The following is a 20170-nucleotide window of genomic DNA, read 5'->3' on the forward strand; positions in this document are numbered from 1 at the left end:
TGCTTTCAATATTTTTTCTTTGTCTTTAATTTTTGCCAATTTGATTACTAGGTGTCCCGGCATGTTTCTCCTTGGATTTATCCTGCATAGGGCTCTCTGTGCTTTCTGGACTTGGGTGGCTATTTCCTTTCCCATGCTAGGGAAGTTTTCAACTATAATCTCCTCAAATATTTTCTTGGGTCCTTGATGTCTCTCTTCTCCTTCCGGGACCCCTGTAATGCGAATGTTAATACGTTTAATGTTGTCCCAGAGGTCTCTTAGGCTGTCTTCATTTTTTTTCATTCTTTTTTCTTTATTCTGTTTTTTGACAGTGAATTCCACCATTCTATCTTCCAGGTCACTTATCCGTTCTTCTGCCTCAGTTATTCTGCTATTGATTCCTTCTAGTGTATTTTTCATTTCAGTTATTGTATTGTTCATCTCTGTTTGTTTGTTCTTTAATTCTTCTACGTCTCTGTTAAACATTTCTTGCATCCTCTTGATCTTTGCCTCCATTCTTTTTCTGAGGTCCTGGATCATCTTCACTATCATTATTCTGAATTCTTTTTCTGGAAAGTTGCCTATCTCCACTTCATTTAGTTGTTTTTCTGGGGTTTTATCTTGTTCCTTCATCTGGTACATAGCTCTCTGCCTTTTCATCTTGTCTATCTTTCTGCGGATGTGGTTTTTGTTCCACAGGCTGCAGGATTGTAGTTCTTCTTGCTTCTGCTGTCTGCCCTCTGGTGGATAAGATTATCTAAGAGGCTTGTGCAAGTTTCCTGATGGGAGGGACTGGTGGTGGGTAGAGCTGGCTGTTGCTCTGGTGGGCAGAGCTCAGTAAAACTTTAATCTACTTGTCTGCTGATGGGTGGGGCTGGGTTCCTTCCCTGTTGGTTGTATGGCCTGAGGGGACCCAACACTGGAGCTTACCCAGGCTCTGTGGCAGGGTTAATGGCGGACTCTGGAAGGGCTCACGCCAAGGAGTACTTCCCAGAACTTCTGCTTCCAGTGTCCTTGTCCTCATGGTGAGACACAGACACTAGCAGATAGGTCTGGTTCAGTCTCCTATGGGGTCACCACCGCTCCTTCCCCTGGGTCCCGATGAGCACACCTCTTTGTGTGTGCCCTCCAAGAGTGCAGTTTCTGTTTCCCCCAGTCCTGTTGAAATTCTGCAATGAAATCCCTCTAGCCTTCAAAGTCTGTTTCTCTAGGAATTCCTCCTCCTGTTGCCGGAACCCCAAGTTGGGAAGCCTGACCTGGGGCTCAGAACCTTCACTCCAGTGGGTGGACTTCTGTGGTATAAGTGTTCTCCAGTTTGTGAGTCATGCACCCAGCAGTTATGGGATTTGATTTTATTGTGATTGCGCCCCTCCTACCTTCTCACTGTGGCTTCTCCTTTGTCTCTGGATGTGGGGTATCTTTTTTGGTGAGTTACAGTGTCTTCCTGTCAATGATTGTTCAGCAGTTAGTTATGATTCTCATGCTCTTGCAAAGGGGAATGAGAGTATGTCCTTCTACTCCACCATCTTGAACCCATCTTCCAGTCATGCTCTTGTTTTTGTTAAGGTAACAATTTTAAGACAGTCAGTCCTTACTACCCTTATGCTACTGACAGCCAAAGTTAAAACACCAAAATATTTTATTTTAAGATAAATGTTACAATCTGATTAGGGGAAATACAAAATACCTTAATTTCTGTTATCTGTTTCATTTTGTCAGTATCCAATTTTCTAAGTTGGTCAATAGCATGCTGTACTTCAGTGATCTGAATAATAAGGTAATTCTGTATGAGATATATAAAGACATCTTTGTTTAGTATAACATCTATTCATTTTTAATTTTAATTGCCTGCCAATACAAACTACAAAGTGTTATCAAATTTCAAAAAAGGAAATCATGAAAATAACCCATTCCATAAAATAAACTTTTTGCTTTGGAGTAAATTACTATTGAACTGTTGATTTCTTATGTTTTAGGGACCACTTTCCTTTCTGTTTTACTACCATTTTCATGTATTATAAAAATAAATACATATTTGTAAAAGTTACCATTAAATTAGCACCATGAAAACCAACAACTATTACTATAAGAGGAATACATTAGATTAAGATACTTAGCAAGGCTTTAGAAATTGGCATAATGGTTTATCAGTGGAATCATATTAGAATTACTTAAAAATATTTAATAATGAAATACTGTATTTTATAAGAAAATCTGTTTAATGTGAGAAAACCTATTCTAGAAGCCTTTTGGTTACTTTTGTTCAGAAAAGTTTATGAGCTGTAATAGTCAACAAAGAAATTATTTAAGCTTCTTTTGTGAAAAAAACATTATCATATATTGAACTTGAGACAACAGTAAGATAAAAAGTTTCAATAGGCTCAGTCCTCGAGGCGTCGGTGCTGTGGTGTTGGAATCTTGCTGATTGTCGGCCTGTGCGCGTGTGCGCGGACATGGCCTCAAACGACTATACTCAACAAGCAACCCAAAGTTATGGGGCCTACCCGACCCAGCCTGGGCAGGGCTATTCCCAGCAGAGCAGTCAGCCCTATGGACAGCAGAGTTACAGTGGCTACGGCCAGTCAGCGGATGCTTCAGGCTATGGCCAGAGCAGCTATGGTAGTTCTTACGGACAGACCCAGAACAGCTATGGCACACAGTCAACTCCCCAGGGATATGGCTCAACTGGTGGCTATGGCGGTAGCCAAAGTTCTCAGTCGTCTTACGGGCAGCAGTCCTCATACCCTGGCTATGGCCAGCAGCCAACTCCTAGCAGCGCCTCGGGAAGTTACGGTAGCAGTTCTCAGAGCAGCGGCTATGGGCAGCCCCAGAGTGGGGGCTATGGCCAGCAGTCTGGCTATGGTGGACAGCAGCAAAGCTATGGACAGCAGCAAAGCTATAATCCCCCTCAGGGCTATGGGCAGCAGAACCAGTACAACAGCAGCAGTGGAGGTGGAGGGGGTGGTGGAGGTAACTATGGCCAAGATCAGCCCTCCATGAGTAGTAGTGGTGGCGGCGGTTATGGCAATCAGGACCAGAGTGGTGGCGGCGGCTACGGGGGAGGCCAGCAGGACCGTGGGGGCCGTGGCCGGGGCGGTGGCGGTGGTTACAGCCGCAGCAGTGGTGGCTATGAACCCAGAGGTCGTGGAGGCAGCCGTGGAGGCAGAGGCGGCATGGGCGGAAGTGACCATGGTGGCTTCAATAAATTTGGTGGCCCTCGGGACCAAGGATCACGTCATGACTCTGAACAGGATAATTCAGACAACAACACCATCTTCGTGCAAGGCCTGGGCGAGAATGTTACAATTGAGTCTGTAGCTGATTACTTCAAGCAGATTGGTATCATTAAGACAAATAAGAAAATAGGACAGCCCATGATTAATCTGTACACAGACAGGGAAACAGGCAAACTGAAGGGAGAGGCAACAGTGTCATTTGATGACCCACCTTCTGCTAAAGCAGCTATTGACTGGTTTGATGGTAAAGAATTCTCTGGGAATCCTATCAAGGTCTCATTTGCTACTCGGCGAGCAGACTTCAATCCGGGTGGTGGCAATGGTCGTGGAGGCCGAGGGCGAGGAGGACCCATGGGCCGTGGAGGCTATGGAGGTGGTGGCAGTGGTGGCGGGGGCCGAGGAGGATTCCCCAGCGGTGGCGGTGGTGGTGGAGGACAGCAGCGAGCAGGGGACTGGAAGTGTCCTAATCCTACGTGTGAGAACATGAACTTCTCTTGGAGGAATGAATGCAACCAGTGTAAGGCCCCTAAACCGGATGGCCCAGGAGGGGGACCAGGAGGCTCTCATATGGGGGGTAACTATGGAGACGATCGTCGTGGTGGCAGAGGAGGCTATGATCGGGGCGGCTACCGAGGCCGAGGCGGGGACCGTGGGGGCTTCCGAGGGGGCCGGGGTGGTGGGGACAGAGGTGGCTTTGGCCCTGGCAAGATGGACTCCAGGGGTGAGCACAGACAGGACCGCAGGGAGAGGCCGTATTAGCCTGGCTCCTGAAGTTCTGGAGCGGCTTTCTCCTGTACCCAGTGTTACCCTCATTATTTTGTAACCTTCCAACTCCTGATCACCCACGGGTTTTTTGTGTCGGACTATGTAATTGTAACCATATCTCTGGTTCCCATTAAAAACCATCATTTTAGTTAAAAAAAAAAAAAAAAAAAAGTTTCAATAATGCTTAAAAAAAAGTATCAGCTAATAAGAAGAAACTTTTACTTAAACTTATTTGGATTTTATATTAAATAGATCTAAAATAGTAAACTTTTACTCATAGAAACAGAAGAGGTTGGTGGCTCTGGCAGAAGCAGGAGGTGGGGATTAGGGGAAATGGGTGACGGTGGTCAAATGCATAAACTTCTAGATACAAGATAAGTAAGTTCTAGGGATGTAATATACAGCATGGCAATTATAGTTAACAATGCTGTACTGTATATTTGAAAGTTGCTAAGAGAGTAGATCTTAAAAGTTCTGATCACACACAAAAATAACTATGTGAGGTGATGGATGTTAACTAAACTTATTGTGGTGTCCATTTTACAACATAAACATATGTCTTAACATTATGTTTCTACTTTAAACTAATACAATGTTATATGTCAATTATATCTCAATAAAACTGGGAAAAAAGTAAACTTAATATTTCATCATGTCTAAAGTTAAATCTATACTCAATCATAATTAACATATTATAAAATTTTTTTTGGATAAGTGGTATCAACAAACAAAAATTAAACTGATAAATGGCCTCTGGAATTTGTTGTTTAATTATATGGTAGAATTACTCAACTAAAAAATAAACTTCATGTCTCTCATCTGTCAAGATTGAAGACTATCTCAAGAAAATGAATTGATCAAAATTTAATATAATTTATCATTTATTTAGAATATCACTACCTATAGATTCTGTGGTTATCAAACTGTGCTTCCCACCCCCAACTGAAAGAAAAGAAATGTATAACTCACTATTACTCCCTTGCCATACTTCATTAGGTATTTCTCTCTTACCCATAGAATCTTGACCCTTTCCCCTGGTACAGAGGTAGATCCTAATTAGGCTAAGTCAGAATATAGCATTCGCTGGTAACTATGATCAATCCAGGGTAGGCTTGGTTGATCCCCAATCAGGCCAAAGGGAAAGTTTTATATAGTCCATGCGTCTAGAAGAGGTTGTCTCTTGTTTTGGAGGCATATATCTCTACTTGCCATTGGTAACTCTGTTGCTACCCTGAGGAAAAGCAGTCTTAGAATGAAGCCAACACCGAAAATAATAGGGAGGAAATATCAGAAGTACCTAGGCCCTTAAAGACATCATTAAGCAGCTGATTTTATCTCCTCAGCACGCATTACACGAGATCATGAATTTACTTATTGTCTAAGCCAGTTTAAGCCAAGGTTTTGTTACCTGTAGCCCAAAACATCCTAGATATGATCATACTAGCACATTACATTACATTGCTAGTATGTATATTAAATACATTAAATACATTACAAAGCATGTATTTTAAATAGAACTTCTCTAACAGAATGTGAACATAGTTAGTAGTACCTTAGAGTCTGTGATGGTTGCCAGATTCTTTGGTCTCATCTTGATCACCCTGGCTTCAAGCTGAATGAGCAATTTTTTATAGTAAAGTTCCAAATCTTCTCGAAGTTTTGTTAAAATCTCCTCCAATGATGCTGTAACTTTCTTTGTTTCAAAGTACTTTTTCTTCTAAACATCATAGGCTATTTAAAAAAAAAAAAAAAGCAAAGGCTATAGTTTGTTTAAACTTTTCAACCTGCAAAGTTAATTTAAACCATTCCTCTCTCCTCTCCTTCCTCTCTTATATTCTGAGGAAATTAGAGTTAAGAGTAAAATGTTTATTGGATAATAAAAGGACTTGCTTATAAATATAGTAAAATACTGATAAATCCAGGAACCAAAATCAAGTTCTTCTTTAAGCTTGTAATTTGTTTAGAAAATCTTTCTTCAAAATACTACCTATAGCAAGAAGTGTATACTTTTTTATTTTTATTTTTTTGCGGTACGCGGGACTCTTACTGTTGTGGCCTCTCCCATTGCGGAACACAGGCTCCGGACGCGCAGGCTCAGTGGCCATGGCTCACGGGCCCAGCCACTCTGCGGCATGTGGGATCTTCCCAGACTGGGGCACAAACCCGTGTCCCCTGCATCGGCAGGTGGACTCTCAACCACCGCGCCACCAGGGAAGAGCAAGAAGTGTATACTTTTTATTTCAATTACTTTTATCTATAATCTGATTTGAATTCACTATTTATATAATTAAAGCTATGAAAGAAAAGGCAAAATATATTTTTTCAGATTTTCCTTATTTTTCAGCCCCAAAATGACTTGTTTTGTGTAATCAGCTGATTCTGATTCATCATTTATCAACATTATTCCAGGTATATCCCCAAACTTCTGTAGGGCAGAATTTCTTAAACCTGAGACTTCTGGTTTAGAAAACTAGAAATTAAACTCTGCCAGTTTAGGGAATCACTTTGACACCAATGAGATTCTAAATATAAACTTAATTGGAACACAAACTGCATGCTAGTATACCAGAATATGCTTATGTTTCTTTTTTTCAGATTATCGAAGAAATGAAAATACCAAATTTTAAAATTCTATATTATAAATTGATTTAATTAAAAATATAAAACTATGGGGCTTCCCTGGTGGCGCAGTGGTTGAGAGTCTGCCTGCTGATGCAGGGGACACAGGTTCGTGCCCCGGTCCGGGAAGATCCCACATGCCATGGGGCAGCTGGGCCCGTGAGCCATGGCCGCTGAGCCTGCACGTCCGGAGCCTGTGCTCCGCAACGGGAGAGGCCACAACAGTGAGAGGCCCTCGTATCGCAAATATAAATAAATAAATAAATATATATATATATATATATAAAAAACTATATGGAACTTTTAACTCAAGATTTTAACTATTTTCCTCAGCCCTATAACCAATCCCTCTGCAAGTTTTACTGGTACCACTGCCAAAATACTTCGAGCATCTGGCACATTATCCCTTCTTCAATGCTACATTCCTAGGCAATCCACTATCATCTTTTGAAAGCTGTATTATTTTTCTAACGGTCTCTCTGCTTCCATACTTGCCCCTCTACAGGCTATTCCATACCGCAGTCATCCTGATCTTTTTAAGATATTTTAAAAATCACATAAATCCTTAGTTTAAAAATCCTCTTATGTCTTCCCATATTACTTGTATTGATAATAAAATCCAAACTCCTTGAATTGGCCTATCTGTTCCTTGCTGATCTTTTGATTTTCTCCCTCTACATTCCTCCTTATTTATCACACTCCAGCTGTACTGGTCTTAGTTCAGGTCCTTAATTCTGCAAGCTTATTTCTATCTCTGTACCTTGATTTTTAGTGTTCCTCCTGTTTGGACTCTTTTTACCCTGTCTCTTCACATGCTTACCATTTTATTCATCAAATCTTAGTTATATCTGCTCAAAGAAGCCTTCCTTGAAAGCCCTAGCTAAACCATCTCTCCTGCCCCACCATTCTTTACTGCACTCTTTTAATTGACTTTTCAGCTCTAATCAGTAGCTGACATTGTCTTACTTATTTATTGCCGGTCTCCTCCCATTAGAGGCAAGCTCCTTAATGGCAGGGCTATGTTTGTCTTGTTTACTGCTGTATCCTCAGCATTTAAAACAATGCTGAGAACTGAGGTATATAGTAGGCTCAATAAATATTTAATGGCTGATACATACCTTTTATCTTGAAACATTCCTGTTGAAATAGAAAGTGACCAATGATTCTCATTTTATAAATAGAAGGAGTGCGGCACAAAGAGGAGAAATAACTTGCCTAAGTATAAGATTATTCTAGTATTAGAATCACTGTCCTGTGATTTCTAATCCATTGCTCAATACTGTCTGATAAAATTGCTCTTTTAACAGCACAAGGCCAAATCACTGCCACCACTTCTGGGACACACTTTAATATTATGAGGTAGAACATTAAGAAATACCTCCTGACATTGTCTATAACCTCTAGTCAGATCTAGTACTGAAGCAATAATTTTGCTGTAAATTGAGAATCCTAAAGGCAGTTAATTCCATATATATCTTTTACCCTTTTTATCCTCAAATACAACACAAAATGCAGGCCTCTCAATTATTTAACATCTCTCAAACCATTATCCTATACTTTCTCCACCCTGGCTCATTTTTCCATTTCTACCAGTTCTAACAACATTGTTTCTAATTCTATTGCAAGGAAACTGTCTATTTTTCCTACCTCATTTCTCTCATTTATTCACTCATCCAGTCAGTTTAGCAAAGCAGACACACATACATACCAACAAAATTGAGCACCTAGGGGACACTAAGGGACTCAAAGAAGGCTTCGAGAGTGGTATCTTAGCTGAGATTGAATGACTGGTAGGAAATAACCAGGAACTGGGAAGAAGTGGGTAGAAGGAGAAGATAGGAAAAGAAGATTTAGGTGGCAGAGGTGAAAGAATGCCTGAAGGCCTATAGCCAAGAGGAGGCACACTTCAGATTCTAGTACATCTACCACTTTTCCTGCAAGCCTTTCTTGACCTCTTCCATCTAATTTAGGTGTTCTTCCTCTGTACTCCTATGCATAGAACTTGTAATTTCTTTATCATAGCAGTCATCAGTATGTATCACTACTACTTAACTTGATCATCATTTCCCCACTGCACCATAAGCATTTTAAAGGCAGGGACAAGATTATGTTGGCCTATTAGTATCACCTCAGCCCCTGGAACAGTGACTAAGTTCAGTAGGCCCTTAATAAATACTTATTTAATAAATGAATGTTGAAATGAATAAACAAATGTCCATTTTAAAAAATAATTGAATTTTAATAAAAGGCATGTTGCATTTATTATATAGAGTTGAACAATGATTTCATCTTTCCTATAGTGAATTTATATTAGTGTACCACTTAAACTACAACAGTAAAATAGTAAATATTATCATTTTATCATTTATTCCAAAGGCATAAAACTTGAGTTTCCTTTATAGTGATAAAAGATATGTAATAAACTTTACCATGATATTGCTTTAATTTGCCTTGTTCCAATAGTCTTTCAACTTTTTTTATTAGTTCTTCTTTAATTCTTTCCAGATATCTTCTTTCTTCCTTTACTTGTTTCATTTTTTTCGATAATATTCTCTCCTAGAAGATTATAAACCATACTCATCAATGTCCAAAAGCTAAAAGACGGCTCATATCCTAAAATATAGAGTATAAAACTAAAAAATGCTTACAACAGCAAGTATGAATTTTACCCCAAACTCTGGTTTTCTGGCTGCAGTACAGCATGTGCCACGATGGAAAACACTGAGAAGTCATTTCAGTATCTACAGGGGATTTATATATATATAAACAATACAGTATGTCTCTTCTGCATTTACATACATGTATGGAAACTAGGCAAAACTCATGTAGTTATACCTCTTGTTTTAATTCTTTAAGTAAATTTATCCTGGGACCGAAGTTATTGTACTTAAATCTTACATGGAAAAATGTATATTTTAAAGTACATATTTAAAAAGCAGAAATAATATTAGTGACACACATATGCAGTAATCAACATAAGTCACAGACTTTAAAATACTTTAACTTCTTGTAGTAAAACATATATAATTGACCATTTTAACCATATTTAAATGTACAGTTCAATGGCACTGCATGCATTCATAATGTTCCACAACAACCACCACCCCTTTATCGCCAAAACTTTATCTTCCCAAACTGAAACTGTGTATGCATTAAACAATTAACTCCTCATTAACATTATTTAACTTTACCTCACAGAATCATCTGTACTTACATCTGTACTTATGGTATCATCATACTTACTCTCAATCTGTAATAATGATATATCAGTTATTCCTGGAGAAAGAGCAGGTTGACAAGCAACTGAAGGAAAATCAATAAGGCCTGGTAGGCTGATGCACTCTTTTTTACCTAGCTGTAAGCAAACATGATAATCAGTAAGATCTGGTAGGGTTACACATTGTTTTTCACCTATTTGTAAACATCTGGTAATGCACAACAGTAATGCATTTTTTTACTTGTATGGTGATGAACTCCCAAATCTGTCTTTATAACTATAGACCCTCTCTTGTGCTCTAGCTTCTCCATTCCACTGGACATTACTTGGACATTATACCACAGGAGCTTCAAAGTTAAAATTCAAAAAGAAGAAAAAAAAAGAATCCATATTCCTTTCTAAACATGATTTCCTTCCAAGATTTCTGATTTCAGTTACTTGTTATGGCAACTTTTAAATGTTTCTAAGATGGCTATTGAATTTTTTTCATTTTGAGCCAATTTTGATCATGTATATTTGCTTAGAAAATTCGAGATCCTAGCACATTTTCAAATTTTAGCATACATTTTATTCTCATAAATTTTATCACCTCTGTATTTGTGTTATATTGCCTTCATCTCACCTAATTTTTGTGTTTCTACTCTTTTTTTGATAAACTACCTCAAGCCTTACCAATGTTAATGTTTCTGCCAATACCACTTTATAGACCTTGAGTTGTTTTCAATTCTGCCAGGCTTTTAACTTTTGTAACTTATTAGCTTCTACTTTTATCTTCATTAATCCCTTACCCGTACTTTGTTTGTTTTATTATTCTTTTTCTATTTTATTGCATTGACCTTAACTTACAAGGTCAGGTTCCCACAGGATAATGGCAGCCACTAAAATCTCTCCACGCATGCTCTCAACTACTATAAAAAGAAAGCAAATACAATCACCCATAATTTATATCTGTAGAATAACTAGGACACAGAATCCTCTAATTTACATATACTTTAATTTACATGTAAGTGGGGAAATAAACACCCTAGACCAGCAGAGTGTGCTTAGGAGCTCACACCTGGGCAGAGTCTGATGGGAACTATGCATTAAAGAGCACAATACACAGATAACACAGTAAACATCAACCACAATTTAGTCTTAAAGGAGAAGGTCCTGCATGTGGTGGAAGAATACTGAGTAAGGGTACCAAATGGTAAATCAAAGCTCTTTCTATGAGGAATCTAAAAGAAAGGGGCTTTTAAAATGTAGGTGGCCAGAGGTGGTAATTATGGGAAAACACAGCTACTGGGTGAGAGGAAAATTCTTTGGAAGCAAGAGATATTCGTCAGGGCTAGGTGGTAAGAGAAAAGAAGGTGGTCAAGTTAAGAGTTCTGCTGAATTAAATTAGCAGGAAAGAATAAAAAGAAAAAAGACCACTTCCCTTAAGGCCCCATTTATTTAAAAATACATAAATAAATAACTGCATTTCACTAAAACAACAGGAGAGAGCTTTCCTAATCTATTGATACAAGCTAAAATAAACCACCAGAACACCTGTTTCTCTATAAGAACACCTGTTACTGATTCAGAAAAATCCAAAACAAATAAACATAGACAAAATCTACAACATAATATAGCATCCATACAAAGTTACTTTTTGAAAACCCTCAAAACTGAGAACTAAAACAAAACAAAACCAGCAGCCAGGAAGCAGAGAAAAAATTAACAATATTCCCAACATAGATTAAATTAAATTAAATCAAATCATTTTAGGTATTAATGAACACCACAAATCACATATTTAGAAACTCAGAATAAAAATGGAAAAATAACAGGAAGATGTAAAATGGAAATTGACCAAACTGAGGAAAGAAATTAAAGAAAAAACAAAACTGTCTCAGAAATGAATAACAGGTATCCAAAAAGGAACAGATATGACCAAAAATACAGTAAGCATAATAGAGAACAGAAATAAAAGGAATAAAGAAAATTAAACATAAAGAAAATAGTAAACTAGATCATAGAGAAAGTAGTAGAGATAAAAGGTAAAGAAGAACTAGGATAAGACCAACTGAGGTCTCTGGAAAAAAAAACAAAAAAACCCAAAAAACCATGGAATGGATCTGCTATTTATATTGTTTTCTAGAGTTATAATTTCTTGAAATAAAAGAAGTCCTGATTTTCATACTGAAAGGGCCCACTGGGTACCCATAAAAACCAGACCTAGAACTCTCAACTGAAATATAGCCTGATAAAACTACTACACATTAAAGGGATCCTCTGGCCTTCCAGACAAAAATAACCAAGCCAATTTACAAAGAAAAGAAAATCAGTTTGGCATCATACTTCTTAACAGTAACATATAAAACATAAACTCAAGGAAAAATTATGTAAGCCAAGGATGTTACAGCCAATCAAGCTATCCTTCAAGTACCAAGGCTCTAAAGCAGGGACGAGCAAACTTCTTCTGTAAAAGGCCTCAGAATAAATAATTTAGGTTTTGTGGGCCACATATGGTATTTGTCATAATTCTTATTTTTTTCAACTTTTTAAAAATGTAAAAAACATTTTTAGGTCCCATGCTTCACAAAACAAGCTGTGGGCCTTGTCTGCCTATTCCTGCTCTAGACAAAATTTTAAATATGTAAGAAGTAAGGGAATATCGTACCTGGGAGCTTTTTTTTAATAAGTAGAGCTTTATCCAATGAAGAAATGATTGAAAAATCTTGTGTAAAAGAACTGGCAGTAAGTGTTGAACATATTTAATTATAGATCTAAGACTAAAACAAAGGTGAGGAGGATAAGACAAGAAGCACAGCCCATAAATGTTCTGTTCTTTTACAAAGTAGAAATAACACAATTAAAAGTAAATGAGAGGAGAAAGGAGGGGGAAAGATGACTTTTTAATTGCCTTGAATTTAAAGATAGGAGTCAGAGGATAATTTTAGAGGTAACAAATCAAAATCAGAAGCATAAATTTTAAAAAAAGGAAAAAGGAGGGTTAGGAATACTAGCACAAATTTGTATCAGTATAAAGGTAAACACTAGAATGAGATTCAGATTTCCTAAATACCAGGAGTGGGGGGGAGTGCAAATAAACCACATAGTAACACATAGTAACTATAACATAAAGTAAAATGAGAAATCTGAGGTCAAATATATCAGTCCTATCAAAAACATAAATGGACATAACTCATCTACTAAATGAAAATGACTTTCAGACTGGCTTACAAAGGGAAACCCAACTCTAGCGTGTCTGTTAAAGACATACCTAAAGCAAAGCAATTCAGAAAAGTTGGGGAAAAAAGTAGGGGAGGAATATAGGGGTATACCAAATAAATGTAAACAAAAAGAAAGGAGAGGTTAGTATCTTGATATGCAGTAAGGGAGAATTCAGGTCAAAAAAGCATTTAATGAGTCAAAGAAGGGCACTTCATAATGCAAAAGTGATGATATTACTATTTGCATGAGAACAACTTTGTGCCAAATAATACATAGAAATCTAAATAAATCAAAAACCACAGGAGATGTAAGGATAAAAGGATAAAGGATAAGGATAAAATAAGGATAAAATAAAATAAGGATGTAAAATACTAATAACAGAAGATTCTAATATATCTATTCTCAGTCCAAGACATAGAAAGAAAAATGTAGGGGAAAAAAAGGATATGGAACACTTAAACAACATATTAAACAATGTAGATTATAGACAAGGCACAGAGTAGGGGAAGATATTTGCAATGCACATAAGCATCAAAGGACTACCCTCCAAAGTATATTAAAAATTCCTACTAATCAGAAATATATGGCAGACAACACAATAGAAATACTTGGAAAGGTAGTTCTCCAAAAAAGTTATCAAAATGGAGTCTATAAAATATAAAAATATGATCAACTGTATGGGTAATCTGGGAAATGAAAATTCAAACCACAGTGAAATAGCATTAAGCACCCACCAGCTGGAAAAATTTTAAAGTGTGAAGACAGCATATTTTATTAATATCTAGCAACAATAAAACAATTATTTGCTGAATATGGCATGCCTCTGCTCCAAAACTCAAAGGCTCTGAGCTGTGATTCTCCTCTCAGGACTTGTCTCAGACTCCATTTAGCATTCCAACCAACATATCATATATAACCAACAACCAACAACCAACATATGTATTCTAACATATCAAGCATCACTGGACCGGATGGATATTAGCACACAACTGGCAGCACTGCTTGCTGTGCCTTTTGGATCACCTTGTGAGCCTTCTCTTGCTCTGGGCCCACTCAAAGTTGGCAGTCTTTTAGATTACTTGATTAAAAAAAAAAAAGAAAAAGATTGGAGCCATGCATCCGAATGCAGTAAATCTCCAAATTCCAAACAGGTCCATCAAGTGACTCATTCTTCATGGTAGCTGGGGCAAGATACAAAAACTTGGTTTTTACTTTAAAGGGCATACATCAACATGTCCCAGATCATGAAACTCCCAGAAATTTCACTGAATTTGCAGGCTCCTGAATTTTGAGGTTTATCTCCCCTTCTCTAACATTTAAGGTTAGAAAATTTAAGACATTTTAATCTGCAGTTCCATTTCAATTTCAGTATAAATATTATGGTGCAATACCACATCTAAAAAAATGCAGCACTATTTACAACAGCCAGGTCATGGAAGCAACCTAAATGCCCATCAACAGAGGAATGGATAAAGAAGATGTGGTACATGTATACAATGGAATATTACTCAGCCATAAAAAGGAACGAAAATTGGGTCATTTGTAGAGATGTGGATGGAGCTAGAGACTGTCATACAGAGTGAAGTAAGTCAGAAAGAGAAAAACAAATATCGTATATTAATGCATATATGTGGAATCTAGAAAAATGGTACAGATGAACTGGTTTGTAAGGCAGAAATAGAGACACAGATGTAGAGAACAAATGTATGGACACAAAGGGGGGAAAGCGGTGCGGGGGGTGGTGGTGGTGGGATGAATTGGGAGATTGGGATTGACATATATACACTAATATGTATAAAATAGCTAACTAATAAGAACCTGCTGTATAAAAAGATAAATAAAATTTTTTTAAAATTTAAAAATCATACCTGATTGTCCTCTCTTCTAATGATATTAGTTCTATCATCTTCATTTTTCCAAAGAAACTGACTTAAAGGGGAATGACAGATTTGTAAGTCATATTAAAAAATGATTCCATGAATATTAACTTTTCATGTTTTTTATTTAATATTCCATAAACACAAACATAACATTAAAAATTTTTAAAGTCTGCTTGAAACCATTATATTATCTTTCAAACTCATTAGTTATCAACATAAACTACATTTAGCATGACTTATAAAATAATATTTCATTATATTATAGCTAAATTCAAATCATAGTCCAATGTCTATAGCAAGGTAAAATAACTGGAAATTTTGTAAACATACTTTGCTTATAGTTCTTTTGTGAATAATTGTTTATAAAATTCCTTATCTTAATTTCAGAAGACTATATGCAAAACTGTTGTCTAAGTACTATAATTTTGAATGAAATGATACCAATGTGAAACTCAAACATGATTAGTTTACTCAAAACCAGGAATATAAAAGAGGCAGAAAAATTAATTCTAAGAAAGGCAAATGAAGACAGAAATTTTTCTGTCATTAGGTTGCCCCTGATGACAAAAGGATTACAACAGAATAAATTTAAGCAATAAATTATCCCTCATTATGTTGGAAGGGAATATTAGTATCTAACAGTAAACATCAGAATCAAGGTAATTTTAATTAAAAATGTCACTAACTTCACTCATATCTTTGTTCTAATTAGAAGTCTTTTATAACAGTACCCTGGATATCTCACTCTTTTTCTTATAGTCTAGATTATGACATGTAGAATCAACATCCATATTAATTACCTTTTTTGCCGCTAAAATAATCATTATCTGAATCTTCCTGTGATCCTGGCAATTCAGAATTTCCAATTTGATTATTTCCAGTCTGATGTTCATTTGGAGTGGCTTTTCCCCCAGCTGATGATGATGCCCATCCATAGCAAAGAAAGTTCATAATATTAAGAAAATACTAAAATACAATTTTCGTTTTTTATGTACATCCTATATACTTTTGTCCCATGTTTCAGAATCTCTATGAACTTTACTCTCCCAAACTGAATTTCATGAAACTTTAGTTTATGCAAAAGGAGAATTCTTTGGTAAATTCAGTTTGGGAAAAATTGGATTAAGCAATCCTAACAGAACACAAATTCCCCCCACACACACACCCCTATGGCAGGATTTCTCTGTTTTTATGTACAATATGAATCTGCAAGAGGGGGTAAGTTGGGTTTTATTCAAACTTTGTTGTCTTCATAAAGCTTTTGCCAAAAGCATCTTTTAAAAGAGTATTCTGAGGATCCTTCTCTGGAAAGTGCTGGGTATAAACATGGAGCATATAATGCCATTTGTTATTTCACATACATTTTCATTTATAAAATCTCCCTTCATTTTAACAGAATTTCTCCATATAAGAAAACCACACAATGTCTTTAAAACATTAGCACTAATGTTCCACATGATCTACATGAACAAGAGATCCGTGAACCTGGTAATGTTAATACAGGTTTTTTTCCCTTGGGGAAATCAATTTTTTTTAATTTAGAAAAAATTGGAGTCATATTAGTGTTTGAAAAGTCATTTTACAAGAGTTGCCACAGTATTTTGCAACCTGAAGCCCATATTGGTTTAGTTTTAGTCAGGTTGCTACCACTTATTTCCTGTCTGGCACTGGACTTAGTCATTTAAAGACAACAAATAGGGATTTTCTAAAAAGATATATTCAAGGCAAAGGAACAAAAAATAGATATATCAGCTGTTTAAAACTGATAGTAAAATACCACTCCCCCCACCTGCCCCCCAAAACAAACAACAATGGAAAACTCAGTAGATTCTGAGTGACATTTTGATAGGAATATATGACATGTATCTCTTATTCCTAATAACTGTTTAGAGAATGATGCAATGCAGCATTCAATACCTATGCAACTTAATAAGAAAGCAGGTCTATTTACTTTTGAAAAAATATAGTGTTTTGAGAGCTAGAGTAGATGTACATATAAAATGTTATAGATTCACAGAAAAAGGAGTGTATTATTTTGGGGGAGAATTCATTTAATTCATAAATGTTTAGTATATTTGCTTTTCCATCACAATTTATTTGCTGTATGCAGTAAGTAAAAAAATTCAACTGACTTTTTTTCAATCGATTCTTAGAGTGTAGTTCCAGCTTTATTTATATGTTTATAAGTTTAATTTTGATTTCTTTAATTACCTACCACTTTTTAAGAACTGAATTATCAGTAAATTGGTGGGTGTAACCATTTATTAAAAAATTTTAAAGTCTTTGAAATACAAATGTCTCCCAACATTAAAGTTGTTTTGCTTTGGTTTTATACTGTTTTCCTGGCTAAGATATTTCTGAACTATAATAATAATATCAAGATTTTATGAAACAATAACTTCTTTTCTCCTTTAGCCTTAATTTTATCTGAAACTATTATAAAAGGTGGTAGGCTTTACGTAAGTGCTGTAAGTATTTTGACTTTATTTGATTTTAAATTTTATTTATTTTTTTTTGCAGGCTCTAGAGCACAGGGTCAGTAGTTGTGGCACATGGGATTAGTTGCTCCGCGGCATGTGGGATCTTCCCAGAACAGGGCTTGAACCCATGTCCCCTGCATTGGCAAGCAGATTCTTAACCACTGCGCCACCAGGGAAGCCCTGATTTTATTTTTATTTTCGAACAGTACTTAAATTGTCTTTTTTTCCTCCCAACTGGTGAAACTAGTTTTTAAAATCCCCATATTGAATTGTAGCTTTCCTTTTATACTGCCTATATTCGTAAGGCTAGATGTGCCCAGAATTTGCCCAGACCTGACTGTTAAAATGTACTATAACAACCTCTTTGTCGTTCCCATTCCAGTTGAAATCACCTTCTTCCTGATTCTTGTTAAGAAGCTTTTTCAAAGTGTTTTCTAAACAACTGGGATCTGTTCCAGGTTCTTCCTTTGACAAAGTTACACTAAGTGGTCTGTGTATTATTCCGTCAGCCTCAGCAACACCATTATTAGTCTGCTGCACATCTAAAGAAACTGCTGATGATGCTGAATAAATATTTCCTAAATGATCCATTATAGGAAGCAAATATAATTCTGATTGAAGAGCCTAAAACATAGAGGAAATTTTAAAAAATTAGTTTACACTTTAAAAAATAAGTTAAAAAATTAGTATAAGTTTAAAGTGTCACATTACATACATATGGAGGAGCAAATGATTTGAGTTTCAGTTCTGATTCTTGCTTTGCCTTCACCTGGAAATAAATGAGGAAATAATTAAAGCTTCTGTAACGTTTTTCAATTACTTTTACCCTCACTTTTTTGCAGACGGCATATTTCTGTGATATAAAAATCAAATCAAAAAGCTAGTAACTAAGGCTATATTCTAGAAAACGTAGAATATAATCTTATTTCTATTCACTGTACTAAACATGATAGAAATTCTATGTCATTTAATAATAATAATTATGGCTATCACTTGCATGGACTTACTATGTGCCAGGCATTATTCTAAATGCTTTACATATAAAGCTCAGTTAATCCTCACAATTCCATGTGATAGGCACACATATTGTCTGTAGTTCACAGACAAGAATGAGGCAAAGAGAGGTTAAGCATCTTGCCCAAGATTTTATAAAATAGGAAGTTTTCAAGTTGGGATTCAAAACCAGGTAATCTGGTTCTAGAATCCAACTTTGTAAACTTTATTTCCTAAATATTCATCCCATAGAGTTAATTTGTTATTCGTTCATTCTTTCAACAAATATTGAGGTATACTATGTGTTAGGTAGTGTCCTACATGGTGGGGATACAACTGTAAACAATGCAAACTCCCTGCTCTCAGGGAGAGCATTCTACTTGGGAGAGCAGATGTTAAATAAATGTGATTCTACTTAGTGATATTCTACTTGGGAGAGCAGATGTTAAATAAATGTGATTTAAGATAGTGATATATGATTTATGAAAATAAAACAAAGTGATGTAATAGAGAGGAATTCAGAGAAAGAATACCTGAAAACTAGGTGGTCAGAGAAGGCCATTTTTGAAAGATAATAATTGAGCTGAGAACTGAATTATGAAAACAAGAAGCAAGCTATTTGAAAATAGGGGGAAGTGATTTCCAGGCAAGTACAAAGATGATAAAATAGAAATGAATTTGCTGCATGTGAGGGCCAAAGGAAGATTTTTGTGGCTAAAGTGTAGAACCAAGGAGAAAATAGTAGTAGATCAAATCTGAGAGGCAGCCTGTCCTGAGACTCTCCTTATCTCTTGCCTAACCACTGCAAAAGTCTCCTGGTTACAATTCTTGTCTCTAGTTTCTTAAGGCTCTCATCATGTCATGTTTTGCTCAAAAACTCCAAAGCTTCAGAAAAAAAAAAAAAATCCAAATTCATTAATCTGGCATTCAAGACCTTCAATAAACAACTTTTACAACTTGTTGTCTACTATTCCCTTTCACACAGTCAATGCTCTAGTAAAAACCAAACCACTCACTTTTCCCTAGAGTTGCCTCCTTTGCCACTTCTGTGCTCATTCTATTTTCTCTGCTCAGAAAGCTTCTCCCACCCAACATCTTTGCAAGATCAAATATTTTTCTGTCAAAATCTAAACTGATGATCACTGTTTCCTTAAAGTTCTCCATCTCCCCTCTTGTCCTGCTGGAAGCAGTCTCCTTTTCTTCTAAATATACAGAATATGCTATTTTAATTATTTATGTATTTTATCTTCACCACTACACTGAATATTCTTTAAGAGCAGGATCCATAGTCAATTCTTTTTTCTCATTTTGTATACAGAAAAACATCAATAAATATTTGTTGAAAATATTATAATAGAATATTGATATTAGAAGCATTTTAGAAGTTAGCTTAAATTGCCATTAGGTTCCTTCCAATCTAGAATTCTGTGATTGGTATTTTGCAATTTTACTTATCGTGAAAAAGAACAAGAAGTTATGAGGGTTGTTCCTTTCCTTCCCTGATTAAGGAAAACTAACTTAATGATCAGTAAATTAATATTCTGCTATAATAAACAGAACTCTAATGACAAAAACTTTAAATCTACCTACTGAGCCCAAGAATTCCACATAGCAAATTTCTTTATAGTTTTACTTTGGGGGAAAATTTTTTCTTCCCATTATCATTCATTATTTAATTTTTTCAATAAACATTTAAATGCCTCTAAGTGCTAAACACCTTGTTAGGCACTGGTTGTAAATACAGTAGTGAATAACATAAAGTCCCTGCTCACAGGGAGCTACAGTCTAATGGGAGTTATG

General features: G+C 36.1%; 2 protein-coding genes across 2 annotated transcripts in view; one reads left to right on the forward strand and one right to left on the reverse strand.

The window, feature by feature from the left end:
- Nucleotides 1-20170, reverse strand: part of SPATA1 (spermatogenesis associated 1) — a gene marked incomplete at both ends in the record, with an annotated part of 40429 nt that overhangs the window by 6453 nt on the left and 13806 nt on the right. Inside the window, 11 exon segments of the mRNA XM_082833741.1 lie at nt 1667-1762; nt 5533-5697; nt 5701-5711; nt 9029-9137; nt 9139-9155; nt 9843-9954; nt 14886-14939; nt 14941-14942; nt 15698-15811; nt 17770-18001; nt 18093-18146. Coding sequence (XP_082689867.1) covers nt 1667-1762; nt 5533-5697; nt 5701-5711; nt 9029-9137; nt 9139-9155; nt 9843-9954; nt 14886-14939; nt 14941-14942; nt 15698-15811; nt 17770-18001; nt 18093-18146 — 966 coding nt within the window.
- Nucleotides 2378-4116, forward strand: LOC309972656 (RNA-binding protein FUS). Its single transcript, XM_082856446.1, has one exon. It carries the CDS (start codon nt 2433-2435, stop codon nt 3972-3974), a length of 1542 nt encoding a protein of 513 aa, XP_082712572.1. The 5' UTR covers nt 2378-2432; the 3' UTR covers nt 3975-4116.

This window comes from Leucopleurus acutus (assembly GCF_964270905.1).
Source record: "Leucopleurus acutus genome assembly, chromosome: 2".
NCBI lineage: Eukaryota > Metazoa > Chordata > Mammalia > Artiodactyla > Delphinidae > Leucopleurus > Leucopleurus acutus.

Excerpts from the sequence above, each read along its gene's own strand:
- LOC309972656 (XM_082856446.1), top strand. The coding sequence starts at position 2,433 with ATGGCCTCAAACGACTATACTCAACAAGCAACCCAAAGTTATGGGGCC.